At 35.8% G+C, this 23,387-nt stretch overlaps 1 protein-coding gene and 1 pseudogene across 1 annotated transcript; both read left to right on the forward strand.

Moving 5' to 3' along the window:
• Positions 1-343: 343 nt before the first annotated feature.
• Positions 344-1,725, forward strand: LOC141562424 (elongin-C pseudogene; annotated as a pseudogene).
• A 5,714-nt stretch (positions 1,726-7,439) lies between these two features.
• On the forward strand, positions 7,440-11,121 carry LOC141562425 (ecto-ADP-ribosyltransferase 5-like). The gene is made up of 2 exons (XM_074302462.1): positions 7,440-7,502; positions 10,375-11,121. Exons 1-2 carry the CDS (start codon positions 7,440-7,442, stop codon positions 11,119-11,121), a joined length of 810 nt encoding a protein of 269 aa, XP_074158563.1.
• The last annotated feature ends 12,266 nt before the right edge of the window (positions 11,122-23,387 follow it).

Consider the following 23,387-nt stretch of genomic DNA (forward strand, 5'->3'; position numbering starts at 1 on the left):
AAGAAGAAGAAGAAGAAGAAGAAGAAGAAGAAGAAGAAGAAGAAGAAGAAGAAGAAGAAGAAGAAGAAGAAGAAGAAGAAGAAGAAGAAGAAGAAGAAGAAGAAGAAGAAGAAGAAGAAGAAGAAGAAGAAGAATGAAGTATAGTACAGAGGACATTAAGTCTCAGAACCTAGATTACATTCCCACTTCTGCCCCTACCCCACCCAATCCCAAAACCTTCATCTGAAAAGTGAGATGCTTGTTTCAGATACTTACCATTCTAGATATTTATCAATTTAGCTATCAAAGATTTATTTCTTAGAGCTAAAAAAAATCACAACAAAAATAAATCTTGAATAACCAAATGGTCAAGGATATCAAGGGAATCAATGAAAAAATTGAAGAAAGGTACTCTAGGTATATCAGATTTCAAATAGTATTATACAGTAGTAATTTTCAAAAACAATATGGTACTAGCTAAAAAGAAAAAAGAGTGGTGGATTATTAGAAAAAATTAAAGACAAGTTACAAAATAGTAAATCACCATAGTAATCTAATATATGATAAACCTAAAGATCCAATTGGGGGGGGGGGAATGCATTATTTGACAAATAAACTGAAAAACAGTTTGACGTAAACTAGGTAAAGAACAATATTTCATACTATATACCAATATAAGGTCAAAATTGTTACATGATGTACACATAAAAAATATTATAAGCAGATAAGGAAAGCATAGAACAATTTCTCTGTAGATCTATAAATACGGGAAGAATATAGAACCAAAGAAAATATAGAGAACATTACATAATTCTCTGTTTCTGTCATACAACTAAATGGTATCTATCCATGACTCTATTAAATTCTATTCACTTTCTCCTATTGACTCCATTCAGTTACTATAAATAATAGGACTCTTGACTTCTTTCATGGATCCTGGGGGAAAGGGGGGAAATGGGCAAGATTACAAAGAAAACTAATTATTTTGAAATGTCACCAAAAAAAATTTTAAAACAAATTCAAGGTCTCTGATTAAGAAATTCATCTCTACAATAATAATATCTCCATTTCAATAGCATCTCCTTGAGTAACCTTGTGTTTTTCATGAGCCCCAGATTAAATGAAGTTTTTTTAAAATAGTTTTTATTTACCAGATATATGCATGGGTAATTTTACAACATTAACAATTGCCAAACCTTTTGTTCCAATTTTCCCCTCCTTCAATTTTGATTGAAATGGTTATTTTCATTGCCCAAGAAGAGATTGGGATGAGGATTGGATAATAGCTCTGGAAGCAGGGGCTGTTGTAGTGACCCAGGACCAAACTTCAGCTACTGCAGAATTGACAAGAAATTGTTTTTGCTAAAATTCCACAGGGGTTTCTTGTAGAAATAAAATATAATTTCATAAGTAAATAATGGATTGAAAGAAAAACATACAGTGGGTATGAGGGACCAGCTGTGAAACTGCTATCCACTGGTCATTAATTTATTGTATAAAGGGAGCATGCTTTAACATCAGGAACAATAAAAAGCTATGTTAATTGATCCAGATTAGTTTGCTGAAAATGAAACGAATGAGGTTAATTTTTAAAGAAATTCTCTCATGTGCCATCAAAACTTTGCATGGATTTTACCTACATGTTTTACTATCTAGACTAACATCTCTGCAGAGATTACTGAATTCCCAGTTGCACCCAAAAATGCACTGGAATTTCTGATCACTGCAAACTTCCTATATTGCTAAATAAAATAAATGTAATTAAGTTTTTGGATATTTTATACCTATAGTTCAGTTAGTAACTTTTTTTTCATATAGTATGCTGTCTAAGTGTTGGGGATAGGGAGAAGGATGGGATCAAAAACTGTGAAGATCATTGCAAAATAAAAAAATTTCAGTTCTTTCTTTTTACATATCAGAGACAAAATATGTTAAATAAAATAAAGATTTTTTCACTCAATGAGAAATAAACAAATAAGCCTACTAGTAGATGGCTATGCCTCATACCTTAGATGTACTTTTAAATATTGGAATGATTATTATAGTAAGTGCTGAAATATAGGCAAATACTATAGGTTTTTATTGGCTAAGTATTTTTAGGATTTGTTTTTGTTTTTGTTTTTAGACAGGTAAGAAGAGTTAACTTGAATCCACCATATAATAGCTGTCTAGAATTATTAATTATACAATAATTTTGTATTATAAATTTCTGTTTATAAATATGATTGGCCAAAACATTAATTTTTTTTTGTTGAGACAATTAGGGTTAAATGACTTGCCCAGGGTCACACAGGTGGGAAATGTTAAGTTATCTGTGGTCAGTTTTGAACTCAGGTCCTCCTGACTTTAGGGCTGGTACTCTATCCACTTCACCACCTATCTGCCCTTAAAACATTCATTTTTAATAAGTCTTGAGTACATAAGAATTCATCTTATGCATCTTTTGGTAAACAGCAGTCATGATATCATATCAAAAATTTACTTCTCTGTTTCTGTCATACAACTAAATGGTATCTTTCAAGATCATTATGGAAAATTGATAGGTATAGCTTTTGCCATTGTGAATTTTTAAGAACTTAATTAAGCTGTCAATAAGTAACCACTGTATCAGATAGCTCTAGCTCTGAAAATATACAGTTATAACATCCTTTTTGAACAATCCAAAGTACTGTAATTACTCCTCTAGATAGGAAAGTTTTCTTTGCAATTTATTTTTTATTTACTACATTACTATTTAAATATATTACAAGAAGATCATGGCATTACTCAACCACCCCATCCCCAAAAAAGAAAAACCTAGAATTGGGCCCCCCAAAACAATCAAAATTATCTTTATGGGATTCAATATGTGGAGTACATGGGAAGAGCCTGGCATAAAGTGCCTTAATGGTTTGTGGGTTCAGTTTTATTAATATTCAAATAACATCTTCTTGGTATGTAGAAAGTAACTCTATAGAGAGTATTGCTAATAGTAAAGAAGAACAAGGCCTGATTATAACAAGCATAATACCCTTTGACGCCTACCTGATTATAATAAGGCTTTTTCTTAACTAAATATTTAAGTTGTTAAATATTACTTTAGATTTAGGATTATGAAAGACAAATAAAAATTTTAGGATGGGTATCTCTTTCCTAAGTGTGGAGTCAAACAAAGATAGAATTTCAGTTTCCTATTTTTCAAATAGCATAGAATTGATTTTACAAATATAATTTTAAATGAGCTGAAGAAGGAAATGGAAAACCACTTCAGTATATTTGCCAAAAAAAAAAATCCCAATTGGGGTTCCAAGTTTCTGATATAAAAAACTTAAGAGACATAGTTTCTGGGCAATTAATCATTTTGTTAATCATGGTACCAGATAATTAGTAAAATGACACTCTTAAATGCCAAGGACTCTTCATGAAACTCATTCAGTGCTTGGATGCTCTTGGAAATGCTGGTATTCCTGAAGGTGGAAATCAACTCTGAATGGTTAATCTTCAGTGATTGAATATTATACTGAGAAAATGACCTATTTAATGAGAGTGGGGTGATTTTGATTATATGATTTATTTCCAGACCACTCCCAACTTTGGTCACTATATCCCCAACCCAAGTCTGAGCAAAAAATGAGACCTAAAATTATATTAAATTAAATTCTTTGTAAATTTCACTAGTTAGGTGAGGCAACGACTCTACCTAGATAAAAAAGGTCTAAGTAGAGTAAATTTTAGGGCAAGGACAAAGATTTCCTAATCCTGGGTTCTTAAAGCCTTCTAATCTATGCCAGAGTAGGACCTTCTGGTCATCTCACAGCACATCCCTTCCCTGACCATTCTGAATGTGATGGCTACCTTCATCCCTCTGTGAATTGAAATGGCCAGTATTCCCATTCTCACTGAGATGTGTGACTGTGCAAAATCTCTCTGGTCAATTCCAGACCTTGTGTGTGGTAAACAGAGGTTCTTTCCTGGTTCTAGAGCACAGCATGATTACCCAGATTGATGGCCTTTGCATCCTACCCATCAAGATGAAGATAAGCTCATTGGCCAGGTCCACATTTACACAGTCATTCAGGCACCAGTTTTCCTTGTAAGTATATGGAATCCTCAGGTTGTCTCTGAAGTTCTATGATGGCAGAGACAAACCTGAAGTTATAGTTTAAGGTCATTTTGAGCCCCCCATCAGGATGCATTCTGGTTTACCAAAACTGAGTATAAAAGGCAGTCTCCTCAATTTCTCCCATTTCAGTCTTATTTATTTGCTCCCATTCTTCCAGGTTGAAGACCCTCTTCACTATCCCTTTTAAATTGACTACTTAGATAGTATGCCCTGAAGTCAAGAGGCCCTGAAGTCAGGAGAACCTGACTTCAAATCTGTCCTCAGATACTTAACACTTCCTAGTGGTGTGACGCTGGGCAAGTCACTTACCCCCAGTTGCCTCATCAAAAAAAAAAAAAAAAAAAAAAAAAAAAAAAAAAAAAAAAGACTGCCTCTTATCCTATCTCTCTTTTAATTTTTATTCAGTATGTCAGAAGGCATTTATTAAGCACAAACTTCAAATAATCAGTATTAAAAAATAATTTAGATTTATCCACCAGGAGAAATACTCAAATTTTCATTTGCCCTACTATCATATTTCTTATTTCACTTACTTCACATACTTATTTCACAAGCATTGTGTTAATACTGCAGATGCAAAGAAAATCAATAGGCAGGCCTAGACCTATAAAAGCTCTCAATCTAATGGGAGAGACGATATGTAAGCTATTACATACAAATAAGCCATTTACAGAATAAATCTAAAGAAAAGGAAGTACATTTCAGGCTTAGGAGAAAGCTAGAGAAATTGCTTAGTGCTGAAAGATGGAGTAGTTTGTCCATAGAACAGCCAGGAGGTCAATGTCACTGGATCAAAGAGCATATGGTGGAAAGTAAGTTGCAAGAACACTCAAAAAGCAAACGGGGGCTAGGTCATATATAATATGATGTGTATGTAGATTATATATGTGTGTGTATATATATACATATACACACATATATAGATATATATGATGTATATGTAGACTGTATATCTGTGTATGATGTGTGTATAGATTTTGTGTATGATCCTGAGGCAACAGGGAGGCACTTGTGTTTATTGAGTAGGATAGTGACATATTCAGACCTCCACTGTATTAAAATTTCTTTGGCTACTGAGATGAAGATGGATTAGAATTTGGAGAAACATAAAATAAACCCACAAGCATAATATAGCAATAGTCTAGGACTGAAGTAAGAAAGGCCTGCACCAAAGTAATGTTAATATTAAAGGAGAAAAGGGCATGCAAAAGTGAAATAGGTAGGATTTTGGGACCTATTGAATGGGGGAGGTGAGAGGTAATGGGGGGATCGAAGATGACACTGGGAAGATTGGGAATATGAAAGTAGTAGATGGGGAAGGATTTAGGGGAAAGATACTGATTTCCATTTTGGATATGCTGAGTTTAAGAGGCCATTACTCTATACAGCTCAAAATGTGTAATAGAGATTTCAGACTAGAAATAAGCAAAGAGATTTGGACAGGATAGATAATTTTAGAATCATGATCATAGAGATGATAGTTAAACCTATGGAAGCTGATGACATCACTAAATGAAGTAAGTGTAGAAGGGGAAGAGAAGGCGTAGGGCAAAGCCCTGGTTTGTTGAACTATGGAACACTCCTGGTTCATGGTGACATGAAGGATTAACCAACAAAGGAGACAGAGAAGTCAGATAGGAGAACCAGGAGAGAGTGTTGTACCAAAAACCTAGGGAGAAGAGAGTATCAAAAAAGGGATATAGATCAGCAGTAGCAGAGTCCACAGAGAAGTTAATGAGAAAAAACCATTGGATTTCTCCATTAAAATACCACAGCTGAGGCAGCTAGGTGGCACAGTGGATAGAGCACCAGCTCTGAATTCAGGAGGACCCGAGTTCAAATCTAGTCTCAGACACTGCCTAGCTGTGTGACCCTGGGCAAGTCACTTGACCCCAGCCTCAGGGGGGAAAAAAATACCACAGCTAACTTTGAAGAAAGTGTTTTCAGTTGAGTAATTAGCTTAGAAGCTAGATTGTAGAAAATTAAAGAATGGGAAAGGAATAGAAAAAGAATAAAATAATAGGAAAAGAGAGGAAGTCGTGATACATTCACAGGAAGTAGAGATATATTGCTTAGCCACAAAATGAAAGAGAAATATGGAACAAGAGTTAGCAGAGATTGAAAGATCAAGTGAGGATGTGAAAAACATGGGCATGTTTATAGCAGTAGGAAAGAATCTACTAGACAATGACAGATTGAAGAGTAGGGATGATAGAGAGAGCAATCTGCTGAAAGGACAGAATGGAATGGGGTCACTTGAATAAGGATTAATTTGATTTGTTAAGGAAAAGTATCATTTCTTTATTTGGCAGAAGGAGAAAAAAGAAGTGACAAAAGGCATCTGAGTGATAGAAGAAAGGAGAGGAAAAGAGGGTGTTTACAGCAAATGACCTCAATTTCTTGTGTAAAATATGAGGCAAGTTCTCCAAGTGGAGAGAGGAGGACCTTGAGAGATTTGAGAAAGGATGAAAAGGTTTAAAAGAACCACTCTGTGAAATGAGATAGTGAATTGATGAGGGTAGCATAGTAGGATTGTCCATCAGCATTGAGGGTCCAGTCGAGGCTCTATAATATAAAGTTGTAGTGGACCCAATCAGAATGGTTTCATGATTTTCTTCATCTTTATTCAGCAATGAGTGTGCAGGAGAGAAGACAAAGTAATGTATGTGAGTGATCCAAGGTTAAAGATTATCAGGGCACAACTGATGATATGATAATAGGAAAAAATACTCAAGAGAAAAGGACAGTGTAGAATTTTACTAGTTCACCAATGGGTCAAGTTGAGAAAAGGAGGAAGGTGTGGATAGTGCAGAGGTTCCTACATGCTTGCTTGAATTGAAATTATATATGGACATCAATCAAAGGCTAACTTCCACAGGTCAGGACACCTATGGTGATATACAGTCCCTGTCCCTCAAGAAACCTCTATTCATGTGGAAAGTGGAAAATAAAGCAAGCAATAATATAGATAATATGTTCAAAGCATTTTAAAGGTGGCATAAACAATTTGAGTCAGGAAAATGTTTCACACATGAGCAAGAACTTGAAATAAGCTAAGGATTTCAAGAAGTAAAATTCATTTCAAATATGAGACACAGCCTGCTGCACAATGTAGGAAATACATCAAGTAAGTCTTTTTGTATGGAAGGCAAAGTGAATAAAGTTCAGTCACATGAAATCATTGCAGAAAGAAAAGTTGGAATCAGATAGAGAAGCACTCGGATGTTTGTATTTGATAACAGAAAGACAAACAAGAGGATACTTATTCAATTTATCTTTTTTTTAATTTCAAAGGTGTTATCAAGATTGAAGAAGAAACAACCATCAATAAGATCTTGGACAGGAACCAAATACCCACATGAAGTACACAATGGTCATCTCCATTGTAACTGTCCTGATGTTCCAGTTTATTACATCTGGAGTGAGTAGTTCACGTTACATTGTACAAGCAACTCATCCAAAAGACAAGTCTACCTCTCCATGATGTCTACAAGATTGATGATATTGGTACTGTTGTCTCAATTAGCCATTTAAGTGTAATAATTAAAGACTAGTTAATGATTATAATTCATCACAAAAGCTTCAGGAGGAGAGGAAAGTTTTTGTGGACATTCATTGTGTGGCAGTTTTAAGTTATTAATTTTCAAAATCAGTCATTTTAAATGGAAATAACTTGACCAAAAATCTGTCACCAAATTTTGAGATCATTAAAATAGTTTAACACAGGAGAGTGGGGAACAATGAATAACTTTCACTGTACCATAGTGTTTCCCAATGTACACTTGTGCTTAGTGTCCTCAGCATCATGGGGGGGAAATAAGCAAAATCACAGTAAGATAAACCCAAATGGTCTTATTTCAACAAAGGTAAAATTGTTCTGCACAGTGTTCCAATTCTCCAAGGCAAAGTTTTGTATTTTATAGGTTTAAAGAGTAAATGAAATAATCAGTAGTGGGAAAATATCAAGAATGTTATATTGTTTTGTACTTTCCATGTAATTCTGTGATAATTTAAGTTTTATATTCTTAAGCAAGTTGCTGCTTAAGGAATGTCTTGATTTCATAATAATATGACTGTCATATCAGTCCCAATTATCAAGGTTGCTTCAAGATGAAGTTCATCTTGTTCTCTGCAGTGAGAAAAAATCTCGTGTCCAGCCTAGGTCTCCTAGTCCTAAATTATTCCTGGGAAAATGGAAAGATCACAGCTCCTCACAAAATTATAAAATTCCAAAGTTTGAATCTGTCTAAAAGGTCCATTACCTAAACCCTTACTAGCAAATTCAATATTCCCTATAAGTCAGCTTTTAGTCTTTATTAGAAGACCTATGGTAATGAGGAACTTTCAAAGTTCCTGATACACTGAAAAATACTTCTTCCCCAATAGACAGTACCCACACTTTATGCTTTTTGGTTTCTGGTTGGGCAGTTATGTGTATCTGTTTGTGTATCAGTCACTCATGATATATGGCTTATATCCTCAGTTTCTCCTCCCAGAGGTTAAGAAAAATGAGTGCAGATAAATTTTAAATATTTTCTATTATTTCTGTAGTAATGAAGCAAGAATTATATCATACACATCTTGGAGACATCTAAAGCTATCTTGGGCCAGTAGTTCTGTTTCTTACAAGCTCAAGGATCCTTTCTTGTACCAAATTTCCAAAGCCATCACCCAGAGTTCTCATGGCCATATGGTAGTATATTCTGAATTGTACAAACTGAATCACAGGTTATTCCAGCACTCCATTGCATAGCCCCAACTTCTGCCATTTTCTCCACAATAAGATTCTTTCTGCCTACTGAAAATCCCTTAATGTCATAGTTTTTTTTTAGATAGTATATCTTCTCTTAGCACTTTATTCACCAAATGCTCTTGCTGCCAATTACCCACTATAACTAGAGAAAGAATTAGATCAATGAAACAACATTAACATCTCCATCTGGTGGAAGTTCCTAGCTCTCCCATATATTTCCAATTAATTATAATTCCACTGCTGGGTATATCACATATGCATGCTTCTTTCACCTTTTAATATCATTCCAGCTTCATTACCATGTGGTCTTTGGAAGAGGTCACGCACATCCACATTAGTTTTCCTAGCTGTAGCCTACAGTAAAATCCTATTGGTTACTGCTACTACCCATATCTGGAAAATGATCAAACTATGAGTCAATGGATTGCTGTTAGTCCACACATGGAATTTTGTTCCTTGCATATAATCTTTGAACCTTTCAAAGTCAAGAACTCGAGCTCATAAATAGAGTAATGAGTCTCATGGTCAGCCAGACCTCTATTGGCAAATTCAATGGATTTCTGGTGGATGTCCCTCATAAAAGCTCCCAAACCTTTCAGGGTGGGATCTTTACCAAGAATAAAATGATTTTTACCTGGTTATTCGTAGGCCAAAACTAGTCCACTTGTAAAGAAGCTGATAATATTTAAAAGATTCTTTCTCACAGTAATCAGAACATCAATCCAAAGTGCTTTATTGGTTTTTAAGACAATTTTTCATTCCGTACCCATTAATTTCTGAATCTCCTCAGAGATATATGCATAGGTGAATTTATTCAGTGGTTAAGTAATAACAAGATACTACTTCTTAACAAATTTGCAGTGATAAACACCAAATCCTCCATAAAGTCATTGAATCTTAAGACTGAGTGGACCCAGTCAATTCAGAAATTCTTGAACATTCTCTGGTCAAAGTTCATATTTTATTGGGATACCAGGCGATCCACATACTTAACAAAAGCTTTGCAAAAGATTAACAAATGTGTCCTGATAACTTCAGAGCAATTTCCTCTGGTGGATCCAACCGTTTCATCAAACTCTTTTCATGTTCTTCCATTGTTTTTCCAAAGATTATGAGAAACCAGATGGAATGATGTATGCCTATAATCTCTGTTAACATGGAGGCTGAGAATGGTGGATCACTTGAGGTTCAGAGTTCTGAGCTACACTTGTCCTGAAGCCAAAGAGGTGTCTACAACAAGTACAGCACCAATGTGGTGATCCCATGGGGGAAGCAGACAGTATCAGACTGCTAAGCTTCAGTGCCAATAAGTAAGGGAAGTAGTTCCCACTGCATTGCCAGCCTGAATAAGATAGGGAAATCCAATCTAAAAAAAAATTGAGGCCATTCATCTAGGTCTACTTTGACTGTCATCACCAAGTAGTTCATGTCTCTGATTACTTATTCCATGTTATTGTTGTTGTTGAAATGTTAAAAAAAAAAAACTATATAGAGAGTGATGATATTCTGAATGCAATTGAGATTTCCTTTTCCTTTCCAGGAATCAATGAAAGTGCCAAAATTTCCAATGAATTTTGAACACAATTCTTTTGATGACCAATATGTGGGCTGTGAAGAGACCATGAATATAAGGGCAATAGAACTATTAAAACAAGAAAGGGCAATAAACCCAAATTTCAACAAAGTTTGGGAAAAAGCAGAAAATTCTTGGGAAATTTTATCTCCTGAGAAGAAAAAAATGGAGAAGTTACTTGAAATTGCTGTCATTGCTTATACTATAGAAGACTATAGGATATATCAAGTCTTTAATCAAGCAGTGAAAGGATGCTGTGACTCTCTGGAGTCTTATGTGAAAAACTTTACTTTCAAAGCTTTCCATTTCTATCTCACCAGGACTATTCAAACCCTGAAAGGACCCTGCAGAAATGTTTACAGAGGGGTCTCTGTGAAAGTGTACTCTGATGGGACAGGAGAGATGCGCTTTGGTCAATTTACTTCAGCCTCTATGGACCTAAATGAAGCCAAAGCTTTTGCAGGTAACTCAGGGACCACCTATCATGTGTACACATGTGAGGGAGCTTACATTGAGTATTTGTCCAAGTATCCTGATGAAAGGGAGATACTGATCCCCCCATATGAGGTGTTCAATGTCTCTGGCTTCTCTGAAGATCCCAAAGGCACTACAACGGTTCATCTAACTCACAAAAGAAGATTTGGCAAGTATAATTGTGCCTTAGAAAGTCTGATACGAGGAAAGACTTGGCATATTTTTGAAAAGGTGCTCTAAATCGCTACTGATCAGATAAATGCAAATTAAAACAAATCTGAGATACCACTTCACACCTCTCAGATTGGCTAAGATGACAAGAAAAGAAAATGACAAATGTTGGAGGGGATATGAGAAAACTGGGACACTGATACATTATTGGTGGAACTGTGATCAAATCCAACCATTCTGCAGAGCAATTTGTAACTATGCTCAAAAAGTTATCAAACTGTGCATACCCTTTGACCCAGCAGTGTTTCTACTGGACCTATATCCCAAAGAGATCTTAAAGGAGGGAAAGAGACCCACATGTGCAAAAATGTTTGTGGCAGCCCTTTTTGTAGTAGTAAGAAACTGGATACTGAATGGATGCCCATCAACTGGAGAATGGCTGAATAAATTGTGGTATATGAATGTCATGGAATATTATTGTTCTGTAAGAAACAACCAACATGATGATTTCAGAAAGGCCTGGAGAGACTTACATGAACTGATGCTGAGTGAAATGAGCAGATCCAGGAGATCATTATATACTTCAACAACAAGACTATATGATGATCAATTCTGTTAGAAGTGATTCTCTTCAAAACTGAGATGATCCAAATTCCAATTGTTCCAATTGTTCAGTAATGAAAAGAGACATCTACACCCAGAGAGAGGACTATGGAAATTGAGTGTGGACCACAACATAGCATTTCCACTCTTTCTGTGGATTCTTTGGCTCAGATTATCACCAGTTGGAATGCATGTCCAATTACACACCAGTTTGTCATCACCATTGTCACCCTTCTTGAAGCTTTCGAGGTTCCCAGCATGGAACTGGTTTGGGTGCATTCCAGAGGCAGCCATTTGAGACTTAATTTAAGTAGAAAGAGGGACATTTATCCTCTCTCGATGTTGCAGTCTAAGAGCAGTTCAGGCTCTGCTTCTGGATCTGTTCAAGGTCTGCAGTCATTGGCTAAATTACACAAAGGGTGCGTCCCCCACAGTGTAGCATTTCTGTTTTTCTTCTCAGGTTTTTTTTTCCTTCTTGATCCAATTTTTCTTGTACAGCATGATAACTGTATAAATATGTATATGCATATTGGATTTAACATATATTTAACATGTATTAGACTATCTGCCATTTAGGAAAAAGGGTGGGGGGAAGGAGAGGGAAAATTGGAACAAAAGGTTTTTGTAAGGGTCAATGTTGAAAAAATTACTCATGCATATGTTTTGTAAATAAAAAGCTAAAATTTAAAAAAAAATAAGATTTGGGTTTGCCTCGGAAAGATCAGACTGGAGGTTATAACATGTGTGCTGCCATATTGTTGGTCTTGGATCAAAGATAATTATGTTTCAATTTCCACTTCCAGCACTTAGTAGTTTTCTAAGCAAGAGTTGAATTAGAGAGTCAAGGTTGAACTGAATAGTCACTAGAGTCCCTTCCAAACTGATTCCATTTGAGAAAGAAAATAAGGAGAAAGAAGAGAAAAAGGAGGAGGACACATAGGTGGTAAGTAGAAGAGCCAGGACTGAAATCCAGCACTTCTGGGCTCCAATCCAGTGGTCTTGGTACTACAACACTCTGGACTATGGTGAGATAGTCCCAACAAGTAAACCATGTGAGGACTGGGACATTCAGAACTTCTGCTAACTAAAAATTAGTCTCTGAACCTGTTGCTAGAAGCAATTATTCTTGGAGCCCAGCCAGTGATATTGGTCCAGGAAGATATTCTTATAGACTTGAGTGTGAAGAAGGGAAGGAGACTGGGTAGCCTCCATTCCTAGGAATCTCTTTAGAAAAACACAGACCATTTCTGTCTAGAAGACATGGGTATGATCCAGTCTGGAGATACAAAGACTTGAGGAAACATTTAGTCATATCCTCCAATCAAATAGACTTGCTCAGGAAAAAATTATCCCCATGATTCCAGATCTTAAGTTGGTGGTTGTTATCTGTTCTTGAAGAGGACATCACTATGTCAGAGTCAAGTTTACAATGCGTCCAACTGTGGCTGATCAGACCAATGTGACTTTGAAATGCTCTGCCACAGCTCAGAATCAAATGGTCCCTATGAACATTTCAGGTGGCTTCACCTACTATGCACATGTTGTGCTTCTTCTAAACTACTTCAGTTCTGCTTTGTTCATAGAGCAGAGCACCTTTCTATTGAGGGCAATCCATGCTGGGTGGTCCTATGCCAGTGTCTCCCAGGTCACAGGACAATTCTAAAGTTCTTAAGAGAGACCTTGAGAGTGTCCTTGTGTCACTTTTTCTGACTACTTTGTGAACAATTGTCCTGTGTGAATTTTCCACAAAGTAGTCTTTTTAGCATTTGGCATTTGAATAGGGTGGCCAGTCCACCAGAACTGTGCTTTATGCAGTAGAATTTGAATACTTGGCAGTCTAGTTTGAGAAAGAATCTGTGTCTGATATCTTATCCTGCTGGATGATCTTCAGAATTTTCCTATGGCAACTTAAACTCAAGAGATCCAGTTTCCTGTCATGGCATTGGTATACCCTCCAGGCTTCACAAACATAAAAAAAAAAAAAAAAAAGAAGAAGAATATGTAGTTTGGGATTTTTCTGTGTATTGGGTACTTTAAAAGCAAAATGATTCGTATAATATTCAACTTATTCAAGATTCAACATCTACTTGGGTATGTAAGATTTGTGTGAATTTTCTGGGATAAATTTCTTACTATTTCTGATATAAGATCATGGTAAATAACTGTTTGGGATTTATCTGAAACTTTGAGGGTAAAATCTCTTGTACTTATAATTAATACTATTTGGGAGTTTTAAAGCACCACTCTCTGATGTGCTGAAGGCTGAGTTTTAACCGCTTATGTCATGTTATAGTTATGTTCTTGCATTTTTTTCTTCCTGTGACTGATTTCTATGATTAGAACAATAGTTAATAAGAACTGTTAGTGCAATTCAAATATGTCATACCTTGTTGTATCCAATCTTTATATTCTAAATACTTAGGCAAACAAGTATTTAGCCTGGTCATCTATCTGTTACTAGATATTTGCGATTTGTTTTTTAAAGGTTTCTAAATGATATTTGTTTTGATTGTATCTTACATCTATTTGTGTATAGATATTGATATCTGTTCATATAGTATATTTGTCAGGTCATCTTGAATAAATATTAAAATATAAATTTACAAATATTAAAGTATACAGAGTATAAATATGTCTTGAATATATCTTATATCTATCTAAATATCTATGTACATATGTACATAAACTGGAAAGCATTCCAACTCTTTTGCAGAAAGCACAACTCCATTGGGCTGGCCACATTTTTTAAATGCCAAATATATACTTTCCAAAAAGATTATTTTATGGAGAATTCACACAAGACAAGTGCTCACAAGGTAGTCAGAAAAAGCAATACAAAGACATTTTCAAGGTCTCTCTTTAAAACTTTAGAATTAACTTGTGACGTGGGAGACACTGGTCCAGAAATACTTAGAATGGTGTCCCCTCATCAGAGAAAGTACACTATGAGCAAAGAAGAATAAAATTGGCTCAAAAGAAACGTGATATGCACAAAAGTTAGAGAAGCCATCCCAACTATTAATGGGACTATTTGTGTTTGACCTATAGTAAAGTATTTCATGTTCATATTGGTTTGATCAGCCACAGTCAGACACACAGACACTCAACTCTAACACAGTAATGTCATTTTTGTCCTCTTCGAGAACAGAGGACAAGCAATCAGGCAACTAGTATCTATTTATCTACTGTGTGACCTTGAACATAATCATTTAACCTTTCTTTGCCTCAATTTGTAAAATGATATAGCAATAGTACCTATTTTCCACAATGGTGGTGAAGATCAAATGAGATTTGATTTGTTTGTAAAGTACTTTACAAATCTTAAAGTGCTGTATCAATGGTATTGACGATAATGATGATGAAGATTATTCCAATGTGGGAAGGACTCATACTAAGCTGATAGGTTTGGGCACAAGCATTGACTTTGCATATTTAAATCATTTGACAAACATTTCCTGAAAGTAACTGTGGGCCTAGCAAAGTAAAGCATATCTATATCCCAGAAAGCTACAAGACTCATTAGGCAAAAATTACAAAGTCACAGACTCTTGGACTATTTGAAGGAATAAGGCATCTACCACATTCTGTGGAAACTGATTCTGTGTTTGGAAAGCCTTTGACCCTTAAGAAATGCCTCCCGAAACTAAGTTGAAAAATGTTTCTTTATAAGTTGCTCCCTGGTGCTAGGAGTCATAAAGAAATGTGATGATCTGATGATGTCATTGTCCAGTCCTTGTAACAGCAATCATGACTATACAAACATCAGCCTATATACAAAATAATAATAGATCATATTTCTATGTTCTTTTTGCCTTGTAAAGTTTTTTTTTCTTCTGTGCATTATCCTACTTAGTCACATAAAAACAATGCCAAGCAATATGTCAGAGCAAGCAGTGAATTGTTGTTCACTCTGGGCAATCACAAAATAGTAGGCCTAAAGACATCCTTCAGCAGAGAAATAAGAAAGGAGACTGATTGAAACAATCTTTTAGTCCAGGAAACTTGTAGGAACTGCAGGAAGGGTCCCTTTCACTCAAGGAATAGACAGGGGCTCAACCCAAGAGAGGAAAGTGTAGAGGTCCAGAACTCTCAAATACAGAGAGAACTAAGCCAAATGTAAAAGGATCAAGCTATACCTCATTAGATAAATGGTCAAAGAATATGAACAAGCAATTTTCAGATGAAGAAATAAAAGCTATCTATACACATATGAAGAAGTGCTCTAAATTACTTTTGATTAGAGAAATGCACATTAAAATGACTTTGAGATATTAATTAATAGCTATCAGACTGACCAATATGACCAATAAAAAAAAGGAAAGTAGAAGTACTGAAGAGAATGTGGTAAAATTGGGATATTAATGCATTGTTGGTAGAGTTGTGAACTGATCCAGCCATTCTAAAGAGCAAACTATAGATCCTTTGATTCAGCAATACTACTGCCCAGGTCTATATCCCAAAGAAATCATAAAAAAGAGAAAAGGACCTTTATGTATAAAAATATTTATAGCAGTCCTTTTCATGGTAGCAAAATATTGGAAATTGAGGGGATGCTTATCAATTTGGGAATGGTGGAACAAGCTGTGATATGTGAATATAATTGAATACTATCATGCAATAAGAAATGATGAATAAAGCAGATTTCAGAAAAATCTGAAAATACTTGTACAAACTGATGAAAAGCAACATGAACAGAACAAGGAAAACAAGGTAGCAGCAAAAGTGTGTGATGATCAACTATCATTGACTCAACTCTTCTCAGCAACATTGATCCAAGCCAAGTACAAAAGACTCAAGAAGGAAAGCGCCCACCATAACTTAAAAAAACTGATGGACTTTGAATGAAGATCAGAGCATATTTTTTTTCACTAACTTTATTCTTTCTTAAAGTTTTTTTTTCCATTTCATCTGTTTATTCATTCACAAATATGATTAATATGAAAATGTGTTTTACATGATAGCACATATATAACCTAAATCAAACTTTCTACCTTCTTTGGAAGATAAGAGGGAAGAGAGGCAAGGAGGAAGGAAACTTTGAAACTTAAAATCTTATAAAAATGAATGCTATCTATCATAAAAAAGAGGCAAGAAAAAGCTTTTACCAGGGAGGGAAAGAGCTAAAAGAAAGGGAGACTTGTGAACCTTACTCTCATCAGAACTGACTAAAAGAATAAATAACATGCAATGTATGGGAAGGGTGATAAAAGAGAGACATTGAGGTAGGAAGTGGTCAGTAGCAAAACACTTTTGAGGAAGTTCAGGGTAAAAGAAGAGAGAGAATAAATGAGGAGAAACAGAAAGCAATAGTAATTGTAAAAATAATTTTGAAACAAGTTTCTCTAATAGGGCCTCATTTCTCAAACATAGAATGGTGACAAATTGATTTTAAACAATGATCAAAAGATATGATCTGTGCTCCAAAGGCTATAAATTCATGCATATCCTTAGGGCTAACAAAACCACTACTAGGCATGAATACCAAAAGAGATTTATTTTTTTTGCTAAGGCAGTTAGGGTTAAGTGACTTGTCCAGAGTCACAGAGATAGGAAATATTAAGTGTCTGAGGCCAGATTTGAGAAAATACTCTGCCACAGTCAATATGAACATTTAGCTACGATGATCAATGACCTGATTTGAAGAACTTATGATGAAAATCCTATCCACAGCCAGAGAAGTAATGGAATGTGTCTAAATACATGTTGAAGTATTCTCTCTTTCTCTCTCTTTCTCTCTCTTTCTCTCTCTCTTTTTGCTTAAATTTGTTTCCTGAGGCAATTGGGGTTAAGTGACTTGTCTAGGATCACACTATTAGGAAGTATTAAGTGTCTAAGATCATATTTGAACTCAGGTCTTCCTGACTTCAGGGCAAGTGCTCTATCCATTATACCAACTAGCTGCCCCTTAATTTAATTTTTTCAGGGTTTTTATTTTCATTAGGATGGGAGTCCTATATTTTCTTTCACAACATGACTTTTATGGAAATGTTTTGCATAACTTCATATATGGTTTCTTAATTGCGGGTGGGAATAAGATAGATAGCTCCCCCCATCGCTCACCACCCTTATCCAATTAGTTGATAAGTCCTGTGGATTTTGCTTTCTGATACAATAATGACAATAACAATAATAATGAATGACATGGTATCTACTATGTACTATGTACCAGTCACTGTGCTAAGTGCTTTATATTTGACCTTTACAACCACTGTAGGAGGTAGGTGCTTTTATTATTCTCAGTTAACATTTGAGAAAGCTGAGGCAGAGGTTAAAAGTCACAAGAATAGTAAGTGTCTGAAGCCAGATTTGCAATCAGGAGCTCCTGATTCCAGACTTGGCACAAGATCCATTGGACCACCTACCTGCCACCTACAACCTTTTACTTCCTCTAACACTGACAGAGCAAATCCTCCTCATTTCATGCCTTGATTACTTCATGAAGCTTCTTGTGGGTCTTCCTGCTTCAAGTCTCTCCCCACTCCAGTCCATCTTCCACTCTTCTACCAAACTATTCTTCCTAAAATGCAAATCTGACTAGACCTTCCATCCTGACTGTTAGTCACTTCAGCAGTTTCCTATAATTTCCAGGATAAAATAGAAAAATCTGTTTGGTCTTTAAAGCTCTTCATAAGCAGGCTTCTTTTTTTACCTTTGCTGTTTTATTACACCTTAGTGTCCATTGTGTATTCCATGACCTAATGAACTATCCTCCATGCTGTCCCTTTTCCAAAAACATTCCATCTCCCAGCTCCCTGAATTTTCATTGACTGTGCTTCCTGTATGCAATGGTGTCTTCCTTCATCTTCATTTCCTGGATTTCTTTAAGTCCAAGCTAAACTTCATCTCTTACAACCTTGTCCAGATCCCCTTAATATTCAATCATTCAGCTAAGTAGTGACTGACAGGTTTTCTTGGCAAAAATACTGAAGTGGTTTGCCACTTCTGTCTCCAGTATGTCCTCATTTTACAGATAAGGAACTGAAGCAAATGGGGGTTAAGTGACTTGCACAGGGTCACCAGGATTTGAACTCAGGTCTTTCTGACTTCAGTCCCATACTTTAACCACTGCACCACTTAACTGCCCTACAGTGCCTTTCCTCTACTGATTATTTCCAACATATGAAAAGTCCAAAAGACATAGTTTCTGAGTAATTAGTAATTGTATTAATTGTGGCTAGCACATAGTTAATAAAAATAGCCATTTGACTTTCTTTCTTAAAGGAAAGACTCTTCCTGGAAAATATTGAATATTTAAAAAGCCTTTGAAAAAGAACATCTCCCTGAGGATGGAAATCAACTCCGATTGTTTAACAATTAATGGATGAGGGGAGAGAGGAGAGAGATATTAATGAGGAGGTAGAAAAAATATCTTCAGTCCTCCTGTAGAGAACAGGATCTAACCATGAGATTCAGCTACCTCCAGCAACCTGAGCATTCACCTCTACCCAGCCTCTCCAGTTGGTTTTCCTCTTCATAAACTGTCATCCTAAATTCTAATGAAAAGCTCCAATAGCAAACAGGCTTATTTCCTATAGGCAAGTAGAGAGAATTCCCAGAAAGCTAGAAACTTCAGTAACCAGGATGTTTCTCTCCTCCTAAGATTAATCAAGAGTGGATTTAACCTTGAAATCATGAGAAAACATAAGGTCCTGGAACAATTACTGGAGCAGTGTGAATTTTATATAAGATTAAATCCCCAGAAACTTAACAACAAGCTTCAAAGAGTTATATCGTGAAAAACAGAAACAAAGGATGGTCATAGAACAAAGCTTTCATAACATATGGTTTTAATCATATAAACAGGATAATTTCTCTTGATAAATAGCTCTGTGGAATTATCAGAAACACCATCTCCTTATTTTCAAACATCACTAGTTATTTCTATTGTGCTGTTCACAACTGACAAGATTTCATTTAAACTGGATTCTGTTTGTAAGGCCTCCTAATTGAGTGCAGTCCCACCCAAGAATGAAAGGCAGGTACCTCAAAAGTTTGGGCAATCTCAACTTTTAGAGATTGCTGAATAATCTACAGGGATTTATTTCTGATCAAGGAAATAGAAAGGGAAAACCTTAATCTCCCTCAATAATCAGTTATTAATATTAGAGAAATAATCATTTCTCTCACAATGTATCCTATATTTTTCATTTGTACATAGTTGTTTGCATGTTGTTTTCCATTGCAAGCTTCTTGTGAGCAAGGGCTGGGTTTTTTGCCATAATTTGTATGTTCTGAGAATTTAGTAGACACTTGAATGCTTGTTGACTTATGTGCAACTTATAGAGAAGTGACTCACTCAAAGATAAGACTTAAACCCAGATTATCCTGACTTGAAGAATGGTTCTATGCAATGCTGCCTCTCTTACTTGAGTAAAAATGTGATATAATAAATAGACCACACTTATTGTCAGGAAGATTTCTGTTAAAACAATTGTTTGCTGTGTGATCCTGGGCAACTTATTTAATTTCTCAATACTCCAGTTTCTTCAACTGTAAAATGAGGAAGTTGGACTCCAAATCCCTATCCAGCTCTAATTCTATGGCCCTATAATAACTGTCCATAGTAAAATATATAAATGAAAGTCACCTCAAAGTGTTTCATAATTTAGTCTCATTCCTTGTCATGCCCTCTCTGAATGTTTCTCTTATTCAAAGAACCTCTTTACCGTGTTCCTAAGAGAAGGGTTTGTGCTTTGGATGACCATTTGATCATCAGATGCCATAGCAAAAATACAGGGAAGTAGGTTCTAGGTTCATTCCTCCAAAGCTTACTAGCACTGGCTAGTCAAATCCCCAAAGCATGACTGACAAGTGCTTCTCCCGAGTATTTTAGGGGCCTCTAAGGGAGTTTGGGGTGCCTTTTTATTAATATAGCTAGTCACCATAGTCACCATTTAGTATCTCCCAACATCAATTTGAACATTTGCTTTCTCAATACAATTCACATGAACTAGCTTTTAAAGAGGGATATTTACTAAGAAAATATCACCATACACCACAATTTGTTCAATCATTCCCCAGTTGATGGGAATTTTCAGGTTTTTGACACCATAAAGGGAACTGCTATAAACATCCCATTTGCATTCAGAATTATAATTACAATTTGTAAATTTCCCTCCATCTTATTTTCTTTCTTGGACTCTCTTTTTAGCCTATCCCTTTTACCTACTTTCTCCCTCCATCCTCCCACTTCACCCATCCCTCCAAGAATTTTCCCATCCCTTTTCTCCCCCTCCCGCAATCTCAATCTACACATCTGTCCCAAAGTCTCCTCATCCTCTCACTTCCCCAAACCCGGATCTACAAACCCTTCTAAAAGTCCCTCCCCTCCATTCCCCAGTTTTCTTACTTCTCTACATGTTCAGAAGGCATGTTCTACACCCTTCCAAATGTACACATTATTTCCTCTTCATCCCAGATGAGAATAAAAATACAATACCAGCCCTCCCCCCCTAATCTGCTTCCTCTGATTTAATTCTTCATGTCCCATTTTTATACTATAATTAATCACTTCCTTGTACCTTTTCCCATTCAGTTTTTTTTTTAGAATCATTGTATCATATACAATATTGCTGACATTTCTTTCAAGCTAGCAAAGTTAAGTATTATCCCAAATATTACCTGCTTTTGCCCACTTTGCTTCTTTCTCTCATAATTTTACAATGCCTCTGGAAACCACTTCCTCTGAGACTATATTTGCTTGGTTTTTTTCACTCTTTCAGTATAGTACTATTCACCCTGACCTCATGATCTAATGGAACGAATTAGCCCAAATAAGCCTGGAGGGAAGGAAAAAGGAAGCATATTATTTATGAAGTCAGTCATAGAATCATAGACAAAGCTGCAAGGACCTCAAAGGTCAAGTGGCTAAATTTCCTTTTCTTACACATGAAGAATTTAGCGATGGGGAGTGATTTACCCAAGTTTGGACATAGAGCCAAGTTGCGACCCCAGGTGATCTGATTTCAAACTCAAAAGTTCTGTCCAAAGTATCATGCTGCTTCCTAGCAGAGTCCTTGACTTTGCTAAGGCCAAAAGGCAGACAAATCAGATAACTCCTTCTTAGTCCTTATTCCTTGTTTCTCCAATCACTACATCTCTGAAATATCTTTAAAATTTTAAATATATCCTAGCTAACTGGTGACTCACTATACCTATAATACTTAATGCCCTTTGCACGTTGGGGGAAACAACCAAAATGGTTCATATATGTAAGGAGCAGTAAGGTATATATGTATGTGTATGAGCAAGTACATGAGCACATGTGAACAGATGTAAATACAAACATATCTGCACACTTCTTTTTTTAATTATCAGAAACATTAAGAGTTAAAAGTATCCTGGTTAAAGCTGAAATTTCCTTTTTCTCCTCAGCTGAAATTTACATTTAAGAAAAGTTACAGGAGCCATGAATAGAATGCTTTCTATGACAAATATATGAGATGTGAAAAGGACATGATGAAGAGGGCAAAAGAACTCTTGGCTGACGAGAGGAAAGTATACCTCCAGTTAAGTGATGTGTGGGAGAAACAAAGAGGAGATGGAAGAGCCAGCCTCTGAATCTCAGTGAGTCTTTTGGTATCACTGCCATTGCCTACACTTACTCTAAGATTCCCTCTTGCATGAAATTTAATGATATGGTCAGAATATGCTGTACCTCCAGAGAATACTACATGAAAAAATTTCCTCTTCAAAGTCTTCCATTTTTGTTTGACATGAGCCATCCAACTTCTTAAAGGAGTATATATCCCTGTTTTCAGAGGCATACAACTAAAATTCTATATTAGTAAGACAAGAAAAATGCACTTTGGTCAATTTACCTCATCATCTTATTAAATAACAGTAGCCAGAAATTATGCAAAGGTCTCTCTATGCTTTCACCACTTGCCCTTGGGGCTCCCATTTATCATTTTTCATAAAAATGAATTATGATGAATAACTCATTTGAATTTACTTATGATATATTTATGATATATGTGTTACATATGATAAATGGATATATAATTATGATATATATTATGATATGTTTATGATATAGGATGAATTAGAAAAGGAAGTGTTGAACCCATCGTATCAAGTCTTCAGTGTCTCCACTTTCAAATCGACTTTCTTTGGCTTCAACTCTCTAAGACTAAAATATAAAACTACCAATTGAAACTTTAATTGTGTATATCTGGAAGGTAAATTTACCTGGCAAAAGGTATAAGTAGTTTGGACTCTGCAGAGTCCAAGTTGGAAGTCATAGTGATTAGGCTGGCATTAAAGAGATACATTAAATGGATAAAACTACTGGTCTCTGTAAGATGAATGTAAGACCATGTCCAAGATATCTACATAGGTTGTTTAAACCTATTGACCTTTGGCTCTTAGATGGGTTGAGGGAAGGGAATGTAATGATATGATATGAGGTGTGGAACAACCTCTTAAGAGGAGAGCCCAAGACAGTGCCAACAACAACCAGCCACTGGGGAAGGAGAAACGAGCAGGAAGGGACAGAAAGGTTCTAGAAGCCCCATGAGGCCAGGTACTCCTTTCTCCAGTCTCCAATGAAGTGATTCTGGGCTAAAATTAAACCTGTCTCTACCCTAAATATTGTTGGTTTAGGGATTTTAATAGATTCAAAAAAGAAAAAAAAAAGCATCAGTGCATTGTGTGCTTACATTTGACAGTGAGACCTCTATTCACCAGATGCTAGATAACCAAAATCCCTTCACAAATAGCAATAGAAACAA

The sequence above is a fragment of the Sminthopsis crassicaudata genome, chromosome 3, assembly GCF_048593235.1.
Source record: "Sminthopsis crassicaudata isolate SCR6 chromosome 3, ASM4859323v1, whole genome shotgun sequence".
In the NCBI taxonomy this organism is placed as follows: Eukaryota; Metazoa; Chordata; class Mammalia; order Dasyuromorphia; family Dasyuridae; genus Sminthopsis; species Sminthopsis crassicaudata.

What these genes read in the sequence shown, in the direction of transcription:
- LOC141562425 (XM_074302462.1), top strand. Translation starts at nt 7,440, where the DNA reads ATGAAGTACACAATGGTCATCTCCATTGTAACTGTCCTGATGTTCCAG. An exon ending in TCCAGTTTATTACATCTGGA is followed by an intron (nt 7,503 to 10,374) that starts GTGAGTAGTTCA and finishes TTTCCTTTCCAG; the next exon opens with GAATCAATGAAAGTGCCAAA.